Source organism: Pollachius pollachius (genome assembly GCF_949987615.1).
Source record: "Pollachius pollachius genome assembly, chromosome: 2".
Lineage (NCBI taxonomy): Eukaryota > Metazoa > Chordata > Actinopteri > Gadiformes > Gadidae > Pollachius > Pollachius pollachius.
Window position 1 is genome coordinate 7923391 of NC_136935.1, and position 19461 is coordinate 7942851.

At 51.8% G+C, this 19461-nt stretch overlaps 2 protein-coding genes across 3 annotated transcripts; one reads left to right on the top strand and one right to left on the bottom strand.

Annotated features, from left to right (window-relative positions):
* Positions 1 to 2167: 2167 nt before the first annotated feature.
* Positions 2168 to 13398, bottom strand: ncoa4 (nuclear receptor coactivator 4). Of its 2 annotated transcripts, none has more exons than XM_079729647.1 (11): positions 13259 to 13398; positions 9545 to 9671; positions 8085 to 8225; positions 7801 to 7892; positions 7137 to 7245; positions 6486 to 6587; positions 6155 to 6277; positions 5124 to 5840; positions 3259 to 3603; positions 3046 to 3138; positions 2168 to 2933 (listed from the first exon to the last, which is right to left on the bottom strand). In XM_079729647.1, the coding sequence occupies exons 1-11, from the start codon at positions 13294 to 13296 to the stop codon at positions 2928 to 2930; spliced, it is 1893 nt and encodes a 630-aa protein (XP_079585773.1). In that variant the 5' UTR covers positions 13297 to 13398; the 3' UTR covers positions 2168 to 2927. The 2 variants fall into 2 exon arrangements, with proteins under 2 accessions (XP_079585773.1, XP_079585774.1); XM_079729648.1 differs by lacking the exon at positions 13259 to 13398 and adding an exon at positions 12152 to 12294.
* Positions 13399 to 13966: 568 nt separating this feature from the next.
* Positions 13967 to 19455, top strand: yipf3 (Yip1 domain family, member 3). Its single transcript, XM_079729661.1, has 9 exons — positions 13967 to 14196; positions 14671 to 14877; positions 15399 to 15505; positions 15643 to 15688; positions 15965 to 16057; positions 16538 to 16669; positions 17107 to 17220; positions 17543 to 17666; positions 18662 to 19455. The coding sequence occupies exons 1-9, from the start codon at positions 14131 to 14133 to the stop codon at positions 18802 to 18804; spliced, it is 1032 nt and encodes a 343-aa protein (XP_079585787.1). The 5' UTR covers positions 13967 to 14130; the 3' UTR covers positions 18805 to 19455.
* Positions 19456 to 19461: the final 6 nt, after the last annotated feature.

Consider the following 19461-nt stretch of genomic DNA (forward strand, 5'->3'; position numbering starts at 1 on the left):
CTAACGCCATTCGGCGATGACGTCACGTTGGGGAGACGTGGTGGAAGGTAGCCTCAGCCTAGTACTATGACTATGGCGTCTAAGAGGTAGCAATAACCACAAATAACATGTATGATGGCCCACAGCAGTAGAATTGCGAACCTGTCAGACGTGAGAGGGCGAATGAGGAATTGCCGAGAACTGATGGCGGTCAAAGCCAATTAAATGCATGGTCAGGAGAATGAGAGTTGGAGAGTTGCTATCATTTAGCAACGAGCGCTGGAGCTAGTCAATGAACAGCAGTGCATAGAAAAACGACACTTTTATTTCTTTTTACTGTCAGTGAATAGCACCGAGTGAAAGTCAACGTTTTCTTTATATCTAGTGACAGCGATTATGTTTAAGTACCAGTAAACTTAGTCACAAGATCTAGAAATAGAAGGCATAATGCTTGCTATGGGCTAACTTAGCCTATCTGACACACAATCAGTAGACTTGCAAATGAGTGCCTGCAAGTATAAACGATCGTGGTGTGACATTGTTTAACCATCAATCTACCGCAAATACAACCAGACAGATGTACATTGAACACATACACAAAGCACATCGTCCGACCCGGCGAATGCTGACAGACAGCCCACAACAAGCCAAACATCACCACGGCGGGTGTGCTCGCTCGCTCTCTCGCACGCCAGTACACAATCACTCCAACTTATCCAACTCCAAGGCTAGGCTGCTTCACTAAGACCACAACTAACCACAAGGCCTTCTTAGGCATGCAGTATGCCGAAGACGGAAAGGACACACGCACAGTCGCACACACTCATCTTATGCAAAACAATCCGTTTTATCATCAAGATTCAGTCGCTGCAAAGATTTAAAGACTAGCCATAAGTTAGAATGGACCCAACGTATGTGATTGATACAGTCTGGTTTAGCTTTCGCTTGCTATCCGTTTTTAATATGACTTCTCAACATTGTCTTTCTTGTGTTAGGCGCACATGGCTTATTTGCATACGCGCACAGGATTGGCTGGCTACGCAAGGCAAATAATAGAACATATTTAATTATCTTTCTATCTATCAACGCATGGGTCTAGTTTTAATGTGATGTATTTTCTGCATGTCCAGTCAGACTTGTTGTCTCCCTTGTTCTGTGTGGTCTTGTAGGCTATACTGTGTGAGCCGAATCACCTAAATGAATTTGTGATACCTAACAACATTAAATACAATAAATAACTGTTGAAATCTTTATTACCAACAAGCAAATTGCACAAATTCGTTGGAAGATAAACCCTGCATCACGGCCTTTAAAGGTCCCATGACATGCCAGCCGGTTTGAGTGTGATCAGCCGTTACAAGCCATGTTGAAAATCGGGCTCTTCTGACATCACAAGTGGGCGTGTCAACCTAGATGTATGATGGAGAGAGGAGCAACGTTTGCACCTGTCCGTTGGGTAAGCTGGCAAACTGATCTATCCAGCTTACATCTAGGTGGACACCTCACTTGTGATGACAGAAGAGCCAGATTTTCAAAACGGCTTGTAACGGCTTAACACACTCACACCTGGTGGCATGTCATGGGACCTTTATTAACGGTGCAGCAGGAGAGTCTGGCTCCAGTAAGTTTTCCCCTCGGCCAGGTCTTCCACCCAGCCCAGAGAACGCTTCACTAATGGCAGATCTGGCTAGACCCTAAAGAGTGAGGTCACACGGTTGCTGTAAAAACCTGGAATGGAACTTGTTTCTACTGGACGTGGACCCCTTAACTCAAACCATGTGTTACTGACCAATATGTATTCTATGCAATGTTTTTATACAACAAACAACCTGACAAACAAGACCTGTGTGTTCATGTGTGTGTGTGTGTTCATGTTGTGTGTTCATGGTGCGTGTGTTCATGGTGTGTGTTCATATGTATGTCAGTGTTCATGTGTGTGCTCATGTGTGTGTTCATGGTGTGTGTGTGTGAGTTCGTGAGATTGCGTGGCATTTCCAACTGAGTAAATAAAATGTTGCATCTCTCGTTCGGTGGTTTTCTCCGTGGAGGAACCGCATTAGACCGGTTTCAACTCGCTGCGCCGGTCACCCGTCAGCAGACCAGGATCAATATTGAAATCAACTGTTGACACTAGTCTCGCTGTCAGATTAACGAAGCTCAGCTGAGGAAGGACGAGACAGAGCATGCCTTAAAGTGAGTGATAGTTTATTGAGCAGCGCTAGGCAGAGCAGTCCATTAGAAGAGATAGAGTAGATTATAGCTGTCAGGGCGGTGCCCACGCAGAGGTTCACCAATCAGGCGAAGGCAGCGGTGTCCCGCTGCCTCAGAAGGCCCTCAGGAGGAAGTGGTGTAGTGGCGGTGCTGTCCCGCCAAAATAAGGGCATGAAAAAATAGAATTTGCCAAATCCCATTGTACCCCATGGGGGCGGGGCCTGGCTGATGAAGTGGGGGGGGGGGGACTTCCTGTCACCTTGAACTAGTTTCATTCTGAAACACGAATGTCGGTCTGGGGCGGAGGTTAATGTTGTTGTGCAGGTGGGGGAGGGTCGGGGCAGAGGTTGAAACGCTGGGCGTTGGATACAACTCTATCTTAATTAAGCTGGTCAAATAAAAGCCAATAAAATAAAATGTTAAAAGTTGAATATGTTTTGAGTGGTTATGATTGTTTCCTAGACAACAGAGGCGATACTCATACATGTAATATTTATAAAGAATATTATAGAATCAAACCACTGGTCTGCAAAGGTGTCAAATAAGACATCGAAATAAAATCAAATTCAGAATACACGTTTCCTACAAACTAAAAGCTCTTTAAAAGCAGAAGAGGTGGAGGACGGCGCATGGACTCTGATTGGCTGTGCTGGGTGTCCGTCCAGGGGGGGGAGGGGCCGGCTGTGCGCTCAGCAGCAGCGAGTGGGAGGTTCCTAAGATACGAGAGGCACCGGGATTCACAGCTGCAAGAGAAACCACAACTCATCAGACCACCACACAAGACCAACCTACTGGCGGTGCCGTGGTTACCCCGTAAAGGGGCCTTACTGTAGTGTGTGGCGTCGCCCTGGTTACCTGTACGGGAGCCTTGTGGAGCCACTTGTCCTTCTCCCCTCCCAGCTTCAGGCAGGAGAACAGGTCGCAGACAGTGGGCAGGGCCAGGCGCTCCTACACACACACACACACACGTTACCATGGTTACCATCAGCCACAACACTGGGGAATCCCTCACAACCACCCTGCTCACACAGTGAGGTTTACGCCAGGCCCCCCTCTTCATCCCCTCACCTGCTGGCTCCTCTTCCTCAGCAGCCACTTGTCCTCCTGCGGCTCAGCGCGCGCCTCCTCCTGGTCCTCCTTCTGCTTCTCCTCCTGGTTCTCCTTCTGGTCCTCCTTCTGCTTCTCGTCCCGGTGACCCTTTGACCCGGACCCCGGCCCCACCAACCAGCAGTCTGCCTTCTGGGCCCTCAGGAAGGGGCTCTCCCAGGGGGCCGAGGAGGAGGTGGTAGTGGAGGAGGTGGTGGTGGAGGAGGAGGAGAAGGAGGTGTGCTTCTCCTGCCCAGGTGCAGTCACGGCGGAGAGGGAGGAGGAGTTCTTGCTGGGGTGGAGCCAGGCCTCCAGGATGGCCTGGACCTAACAGGAGGAGGAGGAGGAGGAGATCAGGGTCAGCAGGAGGTGAAAGAGGAGCAGACCTAAAGAGCACTGCCTCACACGCACTGGGGAGATAAGGTGCTGCCTGGAACATCTATGGTGGAGATGTTACGGTGGAGATGGTTACGCTGGAGATGGTTAAGGAGGGTGATGTTTAAGGCTACGTTTACATGATGACGGTCTGAACAGAAGACGCAAAAGTGGCGTCGCGTCTTCACTTTTTATTCCGCGTTCAGATGAGCGTTTTTGGAAGGAAATCTGTGTGCATACGGTGACGCAACAGTGTGCAGAATTCGATTGGGTATGCATGTCAGGCGGCTAGGTGGTGCTGTGATACACCATCACACAACACCACCATGTCTGAGCGCATGTGTAGAATCTTCCTTCTTCTCTTATCTGCGCCGCGAAAACAAAAACATAATTACAGATCCTTCTCTGTTCAGCAATACTATCTGTACATATCCTGTACATTTCGTGGAAAGACTCCCTTAAGGTTATCAGAGCTGCCAGAGCAGCTTGACGGTCCGACGCATGGAAATAATCCAACATGTTTGTTTATTTCCCTGTACTGGGGCATGTATGTGATGTAAACACGTAAGCGACGTGAGCAGATCTGAGCAGAGTTTTGCGTCTTGGCAGTGTAGACGGAAATGCTACGGCGGAGCGTATTCAAGTTTTCCACTCTGGAGGGCGGTTTCAGATTTTTGCGTTTTTAAGCCCCAAAAACGCCGTCACCGTCTAAACGAAAGGCACTTCCGATAAAATCTTTTGTCGTTTTTACCCGCAAGCGTCCTCGTGTAAACAGGGCCTAAGGAAGGAGGAGATGGTTAAGGAGGAGATGGTTAAGGTAGAGATGGTTAAGGAGGGCGATGGTTAAGGAGGGCGATGGTTAAGGAGGCGATGGTTAAGGTGGCGATGGTTAAGGTAGAGATGGTTAAGGTGGCGATGGTTGAGGAGAAGGTTAAGGAGGGCGATGGTTAAGGAGGAGATGGTTAAGGAGGGCGATGGTTAAGGAGGAGATGGTTAAGGAGGAGATAGTTAAGGTGGCGATGGTTAAGGAGGAGTTGGTTAAGGTGGCAATGGTTAAGGAGGAGATGGTTAAGGTGGCGATGGTTAAGGAGGAGTTGGTTAAGGTGGCGATGGTTAAGGTATATTGTTTCACTTCTTATGACAAATGTACTTATTGTAACAAATGCACTTATTGTAAGTCGCTTTGGATAAAGGCGTCTGCTAAATGCCCTAAATGTAAATGTAAATGTTAAGGAGGGCGATGGTTAAGGAGGGCGATGGTTAAAGTGGCGATGGTTAAGGTGGCGATGGTTAAGGTGGCGATGGTTAAGGAGGAGGTGGTTAAGGTGGCGATGGTTAAGGAGGACAGGGAGATGGTTAAGGTGGTGGTGGTTAAGGAGGACGTGGAGATGGTTAAGGTAGAGATGGTAAAGGAGGGTTAAATTGGGAGATGGTCAGGTTGTCATGGCGACCAGTTTAGTTCCATTCCCTACCTTCTGCTCCTGGTCCGAGTGGTAGAGGGCGGCCTTGGGGGGCGGGGCGTTCTTGTCGGGGTGCAGGTTGGGGCGTGTCTTGTCCAGCGGGAGGCCGTTCTTGTCGCGGCCCTCATGCCTGAGCAGCCAGGAGCTCAGGGCGGAGCGCCCGCAGTTCTCCTCGCACACACACGCCGCGTAGCTGCCGCACGCCTCGTTGGCCCGGCACACCGTCTGCACCGGCGCCACCGCCTGCAGCCACGCCTCCAGGGTGGAGGGGGCGGGGCCAGAGGCGGGGCTGGGGGCGGGGCTGGGGGTGGGGCTAGGGGTCTTGAGGCACACCAGCTTGCCCAGGTTCTCGATCTCCACGGCGACGGCGGAGGCCTGGCAGCAGGAGGAGCAGGGCTTGGGGAGCCACTCGCTGGGGGTCCAGCTCTCGTGGAAGGGCCGGAACGCCTGCTTCCAGCTCTCGCCGTCCGTCTCCGCGGCAGCGGCGGCGGGGGTGATGAGCCAGTCGTCCAGCTCCGCCCCCTCCTCCTCCTCCTCCTCCATTTCCTCCATGTTGAACTCCGACTCGTCGATCTTCTCGATGGAGAAGGAGGAGGAGGAGCTAGAGGTGCTGCCGCCGCTATTGGTCCGTTCCCGGGGGACGGGCGTGCGGTGAAGCCACGCCTCCAGGTCCATCAGGTGACCCCAGGCCGCGCCCACGTCATAGACGGCCGGCGGGGGACAGGAGGGCTGAGAGACACACACACACACACACACACACACACACACACACACACACACGTTAATTCTTCACCCTGTCATCACTTTCCTTCACAAGCATTCACTTCGTGTGATTTGTATACTTTATATTTAAATATATTTATTTTAATATTTAATCAATATGTTATATAAATTGTTCGTAGCTGTGCTCTGTGCCAGCAGCTGGAGTTTGAGTGGCGGAATATTCCAGTTTTCAAAGTTAAAGCCCTGCAGTGTTTTTGCCCTCTGTAGCTCTCAGAGGACGAACATCAACTCATCCAAGACTTCCTGTCACGTGACCTCACCTGCCCTTCCTTTTGTGGCGCCAGCCAATCCTGGGGGTTTTTGCTGGACTCGTAGCCAATCAGAGGGCTGGTCACTGGACGGCTTCCCAGCAGCCAGTTAGACAGAGATCCGGTTTCCAGCTTCTGGAGGGTTAGGATGACATGTTCTGGTCAGATCCAGTCTGTGATGTGGTCGTTCTTTAGAGGTGTGTGTACCTGTGTGAGGTGTGTGTGAGGTTTGTGTGAGGTGTGCGTGTCTGTGAGCTGTCTGTGTGTGAGGTGTGTGTGTATGTGTGTGTGAGATGTGTGTGAGGTGTGCGGTGTGAGGTGTGTGTGGGGTGTGTGTGTGTACCTGTTTTTTGGGTGCTGCAGGACAGCTCTGCATGAGGGAGGCTCTCTGGCTCTGGGGGGCGGGGCAGGGGGAGGAGCTAAAAGCAGGTGCTTCATCCAGGTGCTGACGAAACAGGAAGAAGGCTAATCAGTAACTATAGCAACACCATCCATTCTGAATCAGTCACTTTAGAAACGCCATCCGTTTTGAATCACTAACTATCTGTACATGTGGCAGCAGACCAGTAGAAGATAAGCAGAGATACTGTTCAACCCTTGACTTCAGTGCCAGTGGTTCACAGGCTCCTCCCCTCTCCTCTTAGCTTGTTGTTGCTGCTAAAGGGGTCAGAGTTCAGGAGGACGCAGGCAGACACACGTGCAGCCAAACGGATTCACTCAGGTCCGGTCCTGCCCGGCTGTAAGACATGTGACCTTGCCAGAACCACAACACCACCAACAGTTTCCTGATCTCCTCATTAACCCCTGGAGAGAGATGTGTTTATGGACGCCGTTAACCGATTATGTGATTAGCCTCCTTATAAAGACTGCCGGTGCCAGCGGGTCCAGAGTCCGACGGCTGAACAGCAGACCGCCGCGTGGGCTCAGCAGATCACAGCTGGATACCGCCGGGCTGCAGAGCCCTGCCTGAGGGGGGATGGGGGGTTGGCCGTACCTGTGTGGCAATGCGACCGAATGAGGTGAGCGCTTGTTTCAGGGAGCGGGTGTCGGCCGTGAAGCCCAGGTCAGGGGTCTCCTCAGGGGTCAGGTTCAGAGAGGAGAGCCTGGACACAGCGGGGGGGAACCAACACATCCTTCAGCACGATGGTACAGAACGGAGCAACTCAGACACACACACTGATGTACACACACACTGATGTACACCCACAGACACACACACTGATGTACACACACACTGATGTACACAGCCTTCAGCATGATGGTACAGAACGGACCAACTCAAGACACACACACTGATGTACAACCACCCACACACTAATGTACACAGCCTTCTGCATGATGCTATAGAACAGACCAACTCAGACATACACACAAACTGATGTACACACACTGATGTACACAGCCTTCAGCACGATACTGTAGAACGGACCAACTCAGACACACACAGACTGATGTGCGCACACACACACACACACTAGAATGGACCCAAGGCAGTAATTAAAGTATTTGAAGTGATGTTGTGTCATCAAGAAGTGGGGAGCACCCACTGGGAGAGCCTACAGCACAGCTGATGGGAAAGAGGCGTGTCTGCATATACGTGTGTATTCATGCATGTATGAATGAATGAAGGTCTTGTTTGTATCGTTGGTAAGTCGTACTTCTCCAGACAGCTGGTGAGCTGATTGGCCAGGTCACGGTTGGGGGCGGAGTTCTCCATCTGATGAGCGATGACGTCAAAGTGACCCTTCAGCTGGAGACAGACAGGCAGACAGAGGGACAGGCAGACAGAGGGAAAGGAAGACAGAGGAAGAGACAGACACAGATAGACAGACGGGAGGAGTTGAAAGAATGATAATGTGTTATCATTCCAGTTATTTCAAACAGCAACAGTCAGTCAGCCAACAGACATCCAGTCAATCCGCCCACCCCCCACCCCCCTCACCCAGTGCAGGTGGTGCAGCTGGTGGTGCAGGGCGTCGCCCTTCAGCTGCTCCAGCAGGTCGATCTGCCCCAGCAGCCAGACCTCACGGCACCGCAGGGACTCCTGCTGCCGGCTCATACAGGAGCGCACCTCACAGCGCACCTACAGGGAGAGAGCCAACCAATGAACAGGAGAGACACACACACACACACACACACACACACACACACACACACACACACACACACACACACACACACACACACACACACACACACACACACACACACACACACACACACACACACACACACACACACACACACAGCATCCTGACCGTATTTGATGAAGTCCGACCGCGCTGGGAATGGGAGACCCAGAGTAGACTACAGTAGAACAAAGTAGACTAGACTACAGTAGACTAGACTACAGTAGACTACGTAGACCGAGGACCGACTGCAGTAGAATACGCTGGAGTCCAGAACACGGTAGATCGACGCTGGACTATATCCTGATAGACCGATCGACAAGACGCATCACCTGGGCCCTGCTCCTCCTGCAGTCTGATGCTCCCTACTCCTCTGTGCTCCCCTTTTAACCTGCCCCGTCTCCTCCTCTCCTCCCCAGGACTCCTCCCCTAGCCCCGCTTCCCCCACAGGTACCAACCCACCTCCTCCGGATCAGTGCCGACCCCCTACAGCTATCACCCTCCCCTCTGAACCGCGGCTGCAGCCAGGAAGTGAGCCCACCGCATCATGGATAAAACCGCACGCGCACACACACACGCGCACACACACACGCGCGCGCACACACACACACACACACACCTAAATATAGCGCCGGTGTCAGACAAACAGGCACTAACACAAAAGGTGCTGACACATACATAAACACAAGCCACCCAGACTACAGCTACGAAGGCTGTGTGGAGAAACTTTAAATCGCTGTTTTTAGCACCAAGAGCAAAACACACACACTGATGGCATCATCATCATGACACCGTGCCCTGAAATAGGTTTGATCAGACGAGAACCAGAGTGGTTTATACTAGTACTAAGGGACTGGTATACACTAGTAAATAGTAATGGTCTTGACCTGGTATAGTTAACCTCAATACCTCTGGCTGCTAGACCAGGTGTGCAGGTCCCTGACAGGTCTCAGACCAGGTGTGCAGGTCCCTAACAGGTCTCAGACCAGGTGTGCAGGTCCCTAACAGGTCTCAGACCAGGTGTGCAGGTCCCTAACAGGTCTCAGACCAGGTGTGCAGGTCTTGGACCAGGTCCCTAACAGGTCTCAGACCAGGTGTGCAGGTCTTGGACCAGGTCCCTAATAGGTCTCAGACCAGGTGTGCAGGTCCCTAACAGGTCTCAGACCAGGTGTGCAGGTCTTGGACCAGGTCCCTAACAGGTCTCAGACCAGGCGTGCAGGTCCCTATGGTCTCGGACCAGGTCCCTATGGTCTTGGACCAGGCAGGTCCTCACCTCTCTGCCGTTGTCTCTCAGCTGGCTCTCTGCTCTCATCACCCCAGAGATGGCCTCCTCCAGCTGGGCCTGCGCCTCCTCGCACTGCCGGGCCCCCGGGGGCCCCTCGTCCTCCGCAGGGGACATCCTGGGGGGGGGAGAAGAGAGAGAGAGAGCAGTCAGGATACCACTGATTGGTTAGGCGTCGCACGCACACGCACACACACACACACACACACTTCTTCCGCTTTACAGAGAAGTCTGCTGCTTACGCTACAACTCAGCTGCACTGACCGGGGACTGTGTGGTGTAAAACTATCAGTACACAACAGCACAGTGACAGCACCGTATAGAACAAGACAGGCAGTAAATCACTAGACACCGTACACCAGCCCTCCAACCGGCCATAACACCGAGAGAGTTGAGGGAGTTTAACGATCGTGATCCAGAACATGTTGCGTGCACAGACTGATAACTATGTGCGCCGGTGTGGGGTAAATAAGAGCTTATGATTGGATGACGGGGTCGTGACAGCTCATTCAGAGGGGTGACGCAGCAGCAGGGACGGCTTAGTGTCTGAGGACCGGCTGGTGGTTCTGTTGTCCTCTGAGCCGGGGCCTAAGATCAGCCCATACAGGTCAGGGTCATGACAGACCCACCACAGACCCCTGGTGGGGCCACACACTGCCTAGGCCTCCACTAGATCCCACCCCCCCCCCCACATACACACACATGGGCTTTAGAGATAAGGTAAGATGGACACGCCCAACAACACGCCACATGAGACTGTCCTGCAGGCCGAGGGAGGACAGCCGCATCTCTGCTGCCCGTGTCAAGGTGAACAAGAACATAATAGCGTTGACCTCTGTGTGGATGGTCAGTCTAGAGAAGGGCGGACAGAGAGACACCACCACAGGGACTGGAAGACAGAGAGACACCACCACAGGGACTGGAAGACAGAGAGACATCACCACAGGGACGGACGGACAGAGAGACACCACCACAGGGACTGGAAGACAGAGAGACACCACCACAGGGACGGACGGACAGAGAGACACCACCACAGGGACAGACGGCCAAAGAGACCCCACCACAGGGACAGACGGACAGAGAGACACCACCACAGGGACAGACGGACAGAGAGACACCACCACAGGGACGGACGGACAGAGAGACACCACCACAGGGACGGACGGACAGAGAGACACAACCGCAGGGACTGGAAGACAGAAAGACACCACCACAGGGACAGACGGCCAAAGAGACACCACCACAGGGACTGGCAGACAGAGAGACACCACCACAGGGACAGACGGACAGAGAGACACCACCACAGGGACTGGCAGACAGAGAGACACCACCACAGGGACGGACGGAGAGAGAGACACCATCATAGGGACAGACGGCCAAAGAGACACCACCACAGGGACGGACGGACAGAGAGACACCACCACAGAGACGGACGGACAGAGAGACACCACCACAGGGACGGACGGACAGAGAGACACCACCACAGGGACGGACGGACAGAGAGACACCACCACAGCTGGTCCCCGGCTGCCGGGGACCAGCTGGGGGATTGCCGGGGATTGCCACTGGACCGGTTGTATGGGTTTGCTGGTCATTCCTTAGCGTCAGCTACCCTAAGCTCGGTGGGGCTAATAATAAGTACGTTTTTCAAAAGAAAGAGAAACAACAAGCACTAACAATCGCTAGTTGAACCCATTCCCCGTACACAACAAGGATACAGCTAGGATAAGATGCCACACAATGCTAAGTACTATTTTTAAGTGCAAGGCCGTAATACGTGCGTTAGAGGTCTGGGGGAGCTTTGCAGAGTCTAGGTGAACTCTGAACAAATGAGTCTTGATTCTCACTTTGAGCAGAACAGTGAGCAGAGGAAGAGACAGCGAACCCATGGCATATATCTTGGTGAGGCAACACCGCCTGCTGACCTCGTTCCTCCAATCATACACTGATATTTTGGTGATAACCACACATACTGGGAATACTGCTGATAGAGCAAACGCAAAGTTACCCTTCTCTGCATGCAACAACATGCTCTTCTACATTCATGGAGATAGCTTTTTTTTTCTGATGCACTGTGTTTTGCAATATTTTCTTGTGATTGTGTATTTCTATACACACACACGTTTTTTTTATAATAGTATAATACAACATATTCACTATATATCACATACAAATGCATGTTGCATTTTTGCATAAATTAGCACAACAATAGTATCACCTTTATGTGCATTAGTTGAGTGTACAGTATACACCTTGCATATTGATTCTGTTGTGCACACCACGTATGACAGGACTGACCCTAACTACCTATCATCCAGAGGCGTTTCTGCGGATTAAACCCAGAGATTGTACGAAACTAATGTCTAGAGGTGTTCAGCCAGAACTAACATCATTCTCTGTATACGACGGAGGAAAGCCTGATCGTCGAAAACATGATCAGCATAAAAACGTCCCATATATATAAGCTGTTGAATAACTCGAGGAGATCTCGGCACGCAAAACACAAACACACAAACAAACACCAAAACAGAAACGCTTTCTACCGGGAAGCAAAAGATCGCCGGAAAATGGCGAACGGTGGAAACAACAAGGTCATACCTTCGGATCTTTATGCACCAAACCAAAGGCTAACGGGTTGAAATGATCTCCAATGACCGCCACAGAGCTCTGGTCCAAAAGTCTGTCTTACGAACGGTGAGATCGAGGTTTGATTCGCTATGGTTCACCGATCTGGAAACAACGGAGCGCTGTTACGTCATCGGCTCAGTTTCCACCACCGCACCAGGAGCATTGCGCAAGTAGTCTACAGCTGGGGACCCCTTAGTCCACCTCTTATTGCCAGTTTTAAACAGAGCTGTTTTTGTCCAGGGATAAACACAGCGGCTTTCTTGAAGTGGGAACCAGTGGCGGACCGGGAAAGACCCCCAAGGGCCCGGTAAACACTAACCTGGCCTGTGAAGACGTGTTCACGGGGTCGGTAGTCACCGGACCCGTAAATGTGTTTACCGGTCCGGCCCGTCCCTGACACCCAACTACTGTGTACGTGTCGTTCGGGCTGCGATTCAGAACCTGCGTGTCCGGGGACTGGGCCCACTGGCCCACCCCTACTGGCCCACCACTAGTTCACCCACTGGCCCATTACTACTTGGCCCACTGGCCAGTCACAACTGGACCACCACTACTGGATTACCACTACTGAACTCACTGGCCCACAACTACTGAGCAGCAGTAGTCTCCCAGTACAGCCCTGGTGGGACTGAATCTCTCCCAGTACAGCCCTGGTGAGACTGAATCTCTCCCAGTACAGCCCTGGTGGGACTGAATCTCTCTCCCAGTACAGCCCTGGTTGACTGAATCTCTCTCCCAGTACAGCGCTGGTTGACTGGAATACTCTCCCAGTATAGCGCTGGTTGACTGGAATTCTCTCCCAGTACAGCCCTGGTTTACTGGATCTCTCTCCCAGTACAGCCCTGGTTGACTGAATCTGTCTCACAGCAAAGCCCTGGTTGACTGAATCTCTCTCCCAGTACAGCCCTGGTTGACTGGATCTCTCCCACAGTACAGCCCTGGTTGACTGGATCTCTCCCCCAGTACAGCCCTAGTTGGGCTGAGAGCGACACGATGGTGATCGGCAGCTAGGCTAACCCGCTAACGTCCTCAATATGACGCGCTAGGGAGCGAGATTAGGTCGAATCCTTTTCTTACCGTGTTAGTTTGTTGGTTTTTCTCGGCTTGGATGTCATCAATCGTCCGGTATCGAGAAGGGGTGACTGGTTATTGGATGTTTATGGTCGGCAGCTGATCAATGTCACCACCAGACGAACGGGAGGAGCGGAGCCCTCGCGAGAAGAAACGCCTCTTCTCGCGAGGGCGATGGAGTCGGCGCGCCCCCTGCTGATGGTTCATAGTACTATCGGAGGACGCACTAACCATCTCTTCCCAATTTATACCTGCCTTTTACCATCTAGCCAGCTGAAATAAGCATTTCATTATGGTTGAAACGTTAAACGTTATTTGCAACGCCATCCCTGGAAGAATTAACTGTCCTTCACGTACATCTTTGTGTAAAATAGAAATAAAAAAAGATGATCCTAGACCTGCGGGCCTAGGAGTGCGGGCCTGAAACTGCAGGCTCCGGTGTTTCAGGAACATACTATTTAAATGTCAGGGCATGATATCATGATAAAAAAACATTTTCAACTGGTGCATCTAAATAATACCTATATGTATTCATAATTAAAAATCTGGGCTTTAGAAAGAGTACATTACATTACACGTTATTAACAGAGACGTTTAGATTAATTTAAACATATTTATGTCCAGAACTCTACTATCTTCCCCGAGCTTCATATCGCGAGGATTCCTCCGGCCACGTCGACGGTGTTACGTCAGGTCAATATGTGACGTCAGCACGTCGTTGTTTTGACGCAGGCGTTTCACCATCCGGACTTTTACGGAACTCTGAGGTTTATTTTGTTGTAATAAACGCGTGTTAACGCTGAACGACCGTTGAACGGTGCGGACCGAACTAGTTGCTCCCCCCAGTGACCGGCCACGGACCCTCCAGCTCCAAGAAGATGTCTGCTGGGGCCAAAAACACGAACACGGAACCGTGGGGCGGCTTCGACGACCCCCCTGTGCAGGTAGGAATGGAACCAGCAACCCTGACCTGACCCCCTTCACACCACCCCGACACATGCATAACGACGTCCGAAAGGATCTGATCGCTTGTTTTATAACAAGTGTTGTAAAGCGAGTGGCTGGTTTGTTGTTGTCATACACATACACACACACACACACACACACACACACACACACACACACACACACACACACACACACACACACACACCAGGGTCTGTGTCCGCTGCTGTCTGATTAATGTCCATTCTAGTGGTAGACAGCTGACATTACCAAGTAATAACATAACACTTAATAACATAAACAGCAGATCCACGCCTGTTTCCTGAGCCTTCCTTATTGGTTCAGCTAATTTCTCCCAACAGTAGGAGTTCAAATGATTGTGTCACAAAGTCTTGACAAACGCCATCGTCTTGGTCTCCCATTATTACAATCTATTTCTCTCTCTCTCTCTCTCTCTCTCTCTCTCTATCCAGGGTAGTGGCTCGGCCGTCATCGACATGGAGAACATGGACGATACATCGGGCTCCAGCTTCGAGGACATGGGCGAGATGCACCAACGCATGACGGAGGAGGAGGAGGAGGGGCCGGGGGGTGCGCCGGGGGAGGAGCCCGGAGACGACGGCGAGTTCCTGGGCATGACGGGCATCAAGGGGCAGCTGGGGCGGCAGGTGGCCGACGAGGTAGGAGGGGTCACCAGCTCACCGCTAGCCAGGTTAACTGACCCTGCTCAGAGAGGGTCACCAGCTCACCGCTAGCCAGGTTAACTAACCCTGCTCAGAGAGGGTCACTGGTTAACTAACCAGGTTAACTAACCCTGCTCAGAGAGGGTCACTAGTTAACTAACCAGGTTAACTAACCCTGCTCAGAGAGGGTCACTAGCTCACCTCTAGCGAGGTTAACTAACCCTGCTCAGTGAGGGTCACTAGCTCACCTCTAGCGAGGTTAACCAACCCTGCTCAGAGATGGTCACCAGCTAACCGCTAACCAGGTTAACTAACCCTCCTCAGAGGGTCACTAACTAAGCCTACTCAGAGAGGGTCACTAGCTCACGCTAACCAGGTTAACTAACCCTACTCAGACGGTCATCAGCTAACCGCTAACCAGGTTAACTAACCCTGCTCAAAGAGGGCCACCAGCTAACCCCGCTCAGAGAGGGTCACTAACTAACCAGGTTAACGACCGTGTGTGCGTGCAACCCCAGGTGTGGCAGGCGGGGAAGCGCGAGGCGTCCAAGGCCTTCAACCTCTACGCCAACATCGACATCCTGCGGCCGTACTTCGACGTGGAGCCGGTGCAGGTCCGCAGCAGGTAAGCCCCGAAACGGCTGCTTCTGATTGGACGACATGAGAGCCAATGGCCACAGTGTTAGCTGGTGTCATTTCCAGAAATTTGACAGATAGGTCTGGTCTCTGTGGTTGTGTCCTAACACTAACGTCTCCTTCCAGGCTGATTGAGTCCATGATTCCTGTGAGGACCATCGCCTTCCCCCAGGTAGGACCCTCTCTATAGGACCCCCCTTCTATAGGGGTTAGACAGTACAATAAGGAGAAGGTAGGGGTTAGACAGTACAGAGACAGGTCATTGCGTGGTTGAGGCGTGTTGTGTGCTGCAAGCGTGTCGTGTATGTGCGTTGTGTAGTTGAAGCATGTTGCGTGTTGTAAGCTTGTTGTGTACGTTTGTTGTGTGGTTGAGGCGTGTTGTGTGTGGTTGAGGCGTGTTGTGTAAGCGTGTTGTGTATCTGAAGCATGTTGTGTGTTGTGTTGGCAGAAGGTGGCGGGGGAGCTGTACGGGCCCATGATGCTGGTCTTCACCCTGGTGGCCATCCTCCTGCACGGCATGAAGACCTCCCAGACCATCATCGTAAGACCCCCCAGACGCATGCTTAATGTTCACTTTACTGTCTGCGTGTGTGTGTATGCATCCGTGCGTGAGTGAGAAAGTGGTACCAGAAGTGCTGACCCTGTGTGTGTGTGTGTGTGTGTCGGTGTCGGTGTCGGTGTGTGTCGGTGTGTGTGGTACCGGACCCTGTGTGCGTGTGTGGTACCTATACGGACCATCTGTGTGTGTTACCTGCACTGACCCTGTGTGTGTGTGTGTGTGTGTGTGGTACCTGACCCTGTGTGCGTGTGTGTTACCTGTACTGACGATGTATGTGTGTGTTACCTGTACTGACCCTGTGTGTGTGTATGTGTGTGTGTGGTACCTGACCCTATGTGCGTGTGTGTTACCTGTACTGACGATGTGTGTGTGTGTGTGTGTTACCTGTACTGACCCTGTGTGTGTGTGTGTGTGTGTTACCTGTACTGACCCTGTGTGTGTCTGTGTGTGTGTGTGCTCCAGAGGGAGGGCACCCTGATGGGGACGGCCATCGGGACGTGCTTCGGTTACTGGCTGGGCGTGTCCTCCTTCATCTACTTCCTGGCCTACCTGGTCAACTCCCAGATCACCATGCTGCAGACCCTCTCCTTGCTAGTGAGTCCCAGGGCCGGGGGTTCTATTCCCGGGGCAGCCCAGTAGCTCCAGCATTCGTCCATCTTGGATCTCCCTCAGGGCTGTAGATCTCTGTGTTGGTTTCGACCAGAGAAAGACGTCATCTAGGTTATTGTAACATCAATAACACCTTAATAAGCATTCATGTAACTGTGACGTCAAACAGTCCAAGATCAAATGATCAGATGTACTTTATTCATCCCTGACATGATGACCCGGTCACAGCAGCATGTCAGAAACATGAGTTAACAAGAGTTCAGAAAAAATACAGGAAATGGATTTATGGAGGCTAAACTGGTCTTCTGGACCACCTAGGCTCCATTAATTGAGCACGTATTGAAGATGGCTGCCATCGGACGAGGCAACAGGTAGAATATCAAACCCAGGAGTGAAACGGGGTCTTTGTTATCGTCTCCCAGGGTTACGGGCTGTTTGGGCACTGCGTGGTCCTCTTCATCACCTACAACATCCACTTCCACTTCCTGTTTTACGGCCTATGGCTGCTGGTGGGCGGGCTTTCCACCCTACGCATGGTAAGACACTACATCTCCCATCAGCCACCTGGGTCAGAAACAGACGCGAGACTCGTGTACCCAGAAGCTAAACGTGGGAGTCACAGCAGACCGTATGTACTGGTATTAAAAATGAAATGAGATCAAATTACAAACGTATACAGAATATGTCACAATATAATAATAATAAAGGAAATTAAGAAATGTAGATGCAGTAATAAATGGATTGTTATATAGATAAATTAGAATATAATCAGTATCAATACCCCTTGTACCAGATAATGTACAAGTGATGAACGATGGATAAATGTCTGTTGAGCGTGCTGCCCCTCCCCCCCACTAGGTGGCGGTGCTGCTGTCCCGGACCGTGGGCCAGACCCCTCGGCTCGTCATCTGTGGCTCCCTGGCCGCCCTCCACATGCTCTTCCTGCTCTACCTGCACTTCACCTACCACAAGATGGTGGAAGGTGAGTCCTCCTACCCTGGGGCCCTAGATATTTATACTGAGTAGTTATCGCCTTCGGCTTCTCAGCATGCGTCAACAGTGCCGCCGTCTTGCCGCGGGGTAACCCCACAACTGAATGAATGAACTTCCAATGGGGCAGTGGTCCTTTCCCAGTCAAAATCACTCTGAATCTCCTTCCTTTAAGCAATCTTCAAGAAGGCTGGTTTCTGACATACGTCGGACGTAAAATATATAGATCTTGTATTTTTTATTTATTTTTTTCACCAGATGGCGGCGGCATTAGTGCAGCTCAGGCGATATCTAGTATATATATCTTTTCCTGGGGGCCCGCACACCGCACCTTGTTTGTTTTGGGGCCGTCTTCAGGCACCTCTTTAGTGGCGCAGGTCTTTGCAAATGGCCGAGCAGAACAATCATAGGAGGGCTTTTTGTCCACATTTGGTTGCAGTCCAAACAGAAAGAGATAAGACTAATGGGTCCTGAAAGCTAACTTTCAGGACCCCCCCCCCCCCGACCCAACAGGGTGTGTGCTGTAGGAGCCTGACCAGAACCAGGTCAGCATGCAGATACGGCCCTGGCCTCGTTAGAACGGGGCCGGGCCCACAGGCGCTAGGATCGGTTTAGTTTTGAGGCGATGACGAGGCTGAGAGGTGCACCGGTGACTAATGAGTCAGGTTCCATTCAGCAGCCCAGTCGCTGATCATAAACCACAGATCACCGGCTTTGGGTTCATTCAGACTGGAGGTACTGGGACCCAAAGCGAGGGGGAACCCCCACAACGTCTGTTAACGTGATCCCAGCGGATCAGGGCCGCCTAGACCTGCCTGAGGAATGAACCTCTAAAGGTGCACTTCATTGGCTGTTCCTCGACCAATCAAAAGGCCTCAGAGGGTTCCGTCTCTGCCAGCGGATCCTGTGATTGGCCGCAGCTCCACGGTCTGAGCCAGCGGAGCCTGTGAATGGCCCCCATGGTCACATGTTCCCCTCTGCTCTCAGGGATCCTGGACACCCTGGAGGGGGTCAACGCCCCGCCCATCCAGCGGGTGGCCCGAGACGTGCCTGCGTTGGCCTCCGCCGCCGTCAGCAACACCCTCAACACCACCCTCCAGACCCTGGGGGCTCTGCTGCAGAGCCACTGAACACCTGACCACCTGTCTGACACCTCCCGACCAGCTGGCTGATACCCCCCCTGTCTGACACCACCCGACCACAGGCTGTGGAGGGGAACATGTATATATTTCAACACATCGGTCAGGGCAGACCTACGTCTTCACCCTCCACCTCCTCCTCCCCCCGTCCAACCCCCCCCAGTGTGGGGTTTGGCTAAATAAACTGTACACGAGATGGTATTTGTACACAATGTTAGTATATTAGTATGTTTGTAAGGGGTATACGTTGATATCATGGAGCTCCAGAGGTTGTTGTGAGCGCTGCTGTGAGATGAAGACCAGCTGAGGCTGGACCACGAAGACGGGGTCTCCCGGTGAAGGATGAAGGGGTTTCCACGGCTACGGCTCCCCTGTCCTGCCCATTGATGAGGTGATGGTGTTGAGGTGCTGGGGTTATGGGTCAGGTATTTACCAGCTGATTCTGGTCTGATCTTCTGAATCTAAAGCCTTTGAGTTTCTTTTGAATGTCCTTCATTGTGCTTGCTGTTGTTTTGGTTATTTTCATTATTTTGGCTCATTTTCGTTACATTTGTATTTATAGGGTTATTGTCCAGGGAGACGCCTGAAATAAACTTTTCCGTCGTAGCGTGAGTCTTTGACACTACGCCACACCTTAAGTTATTACCG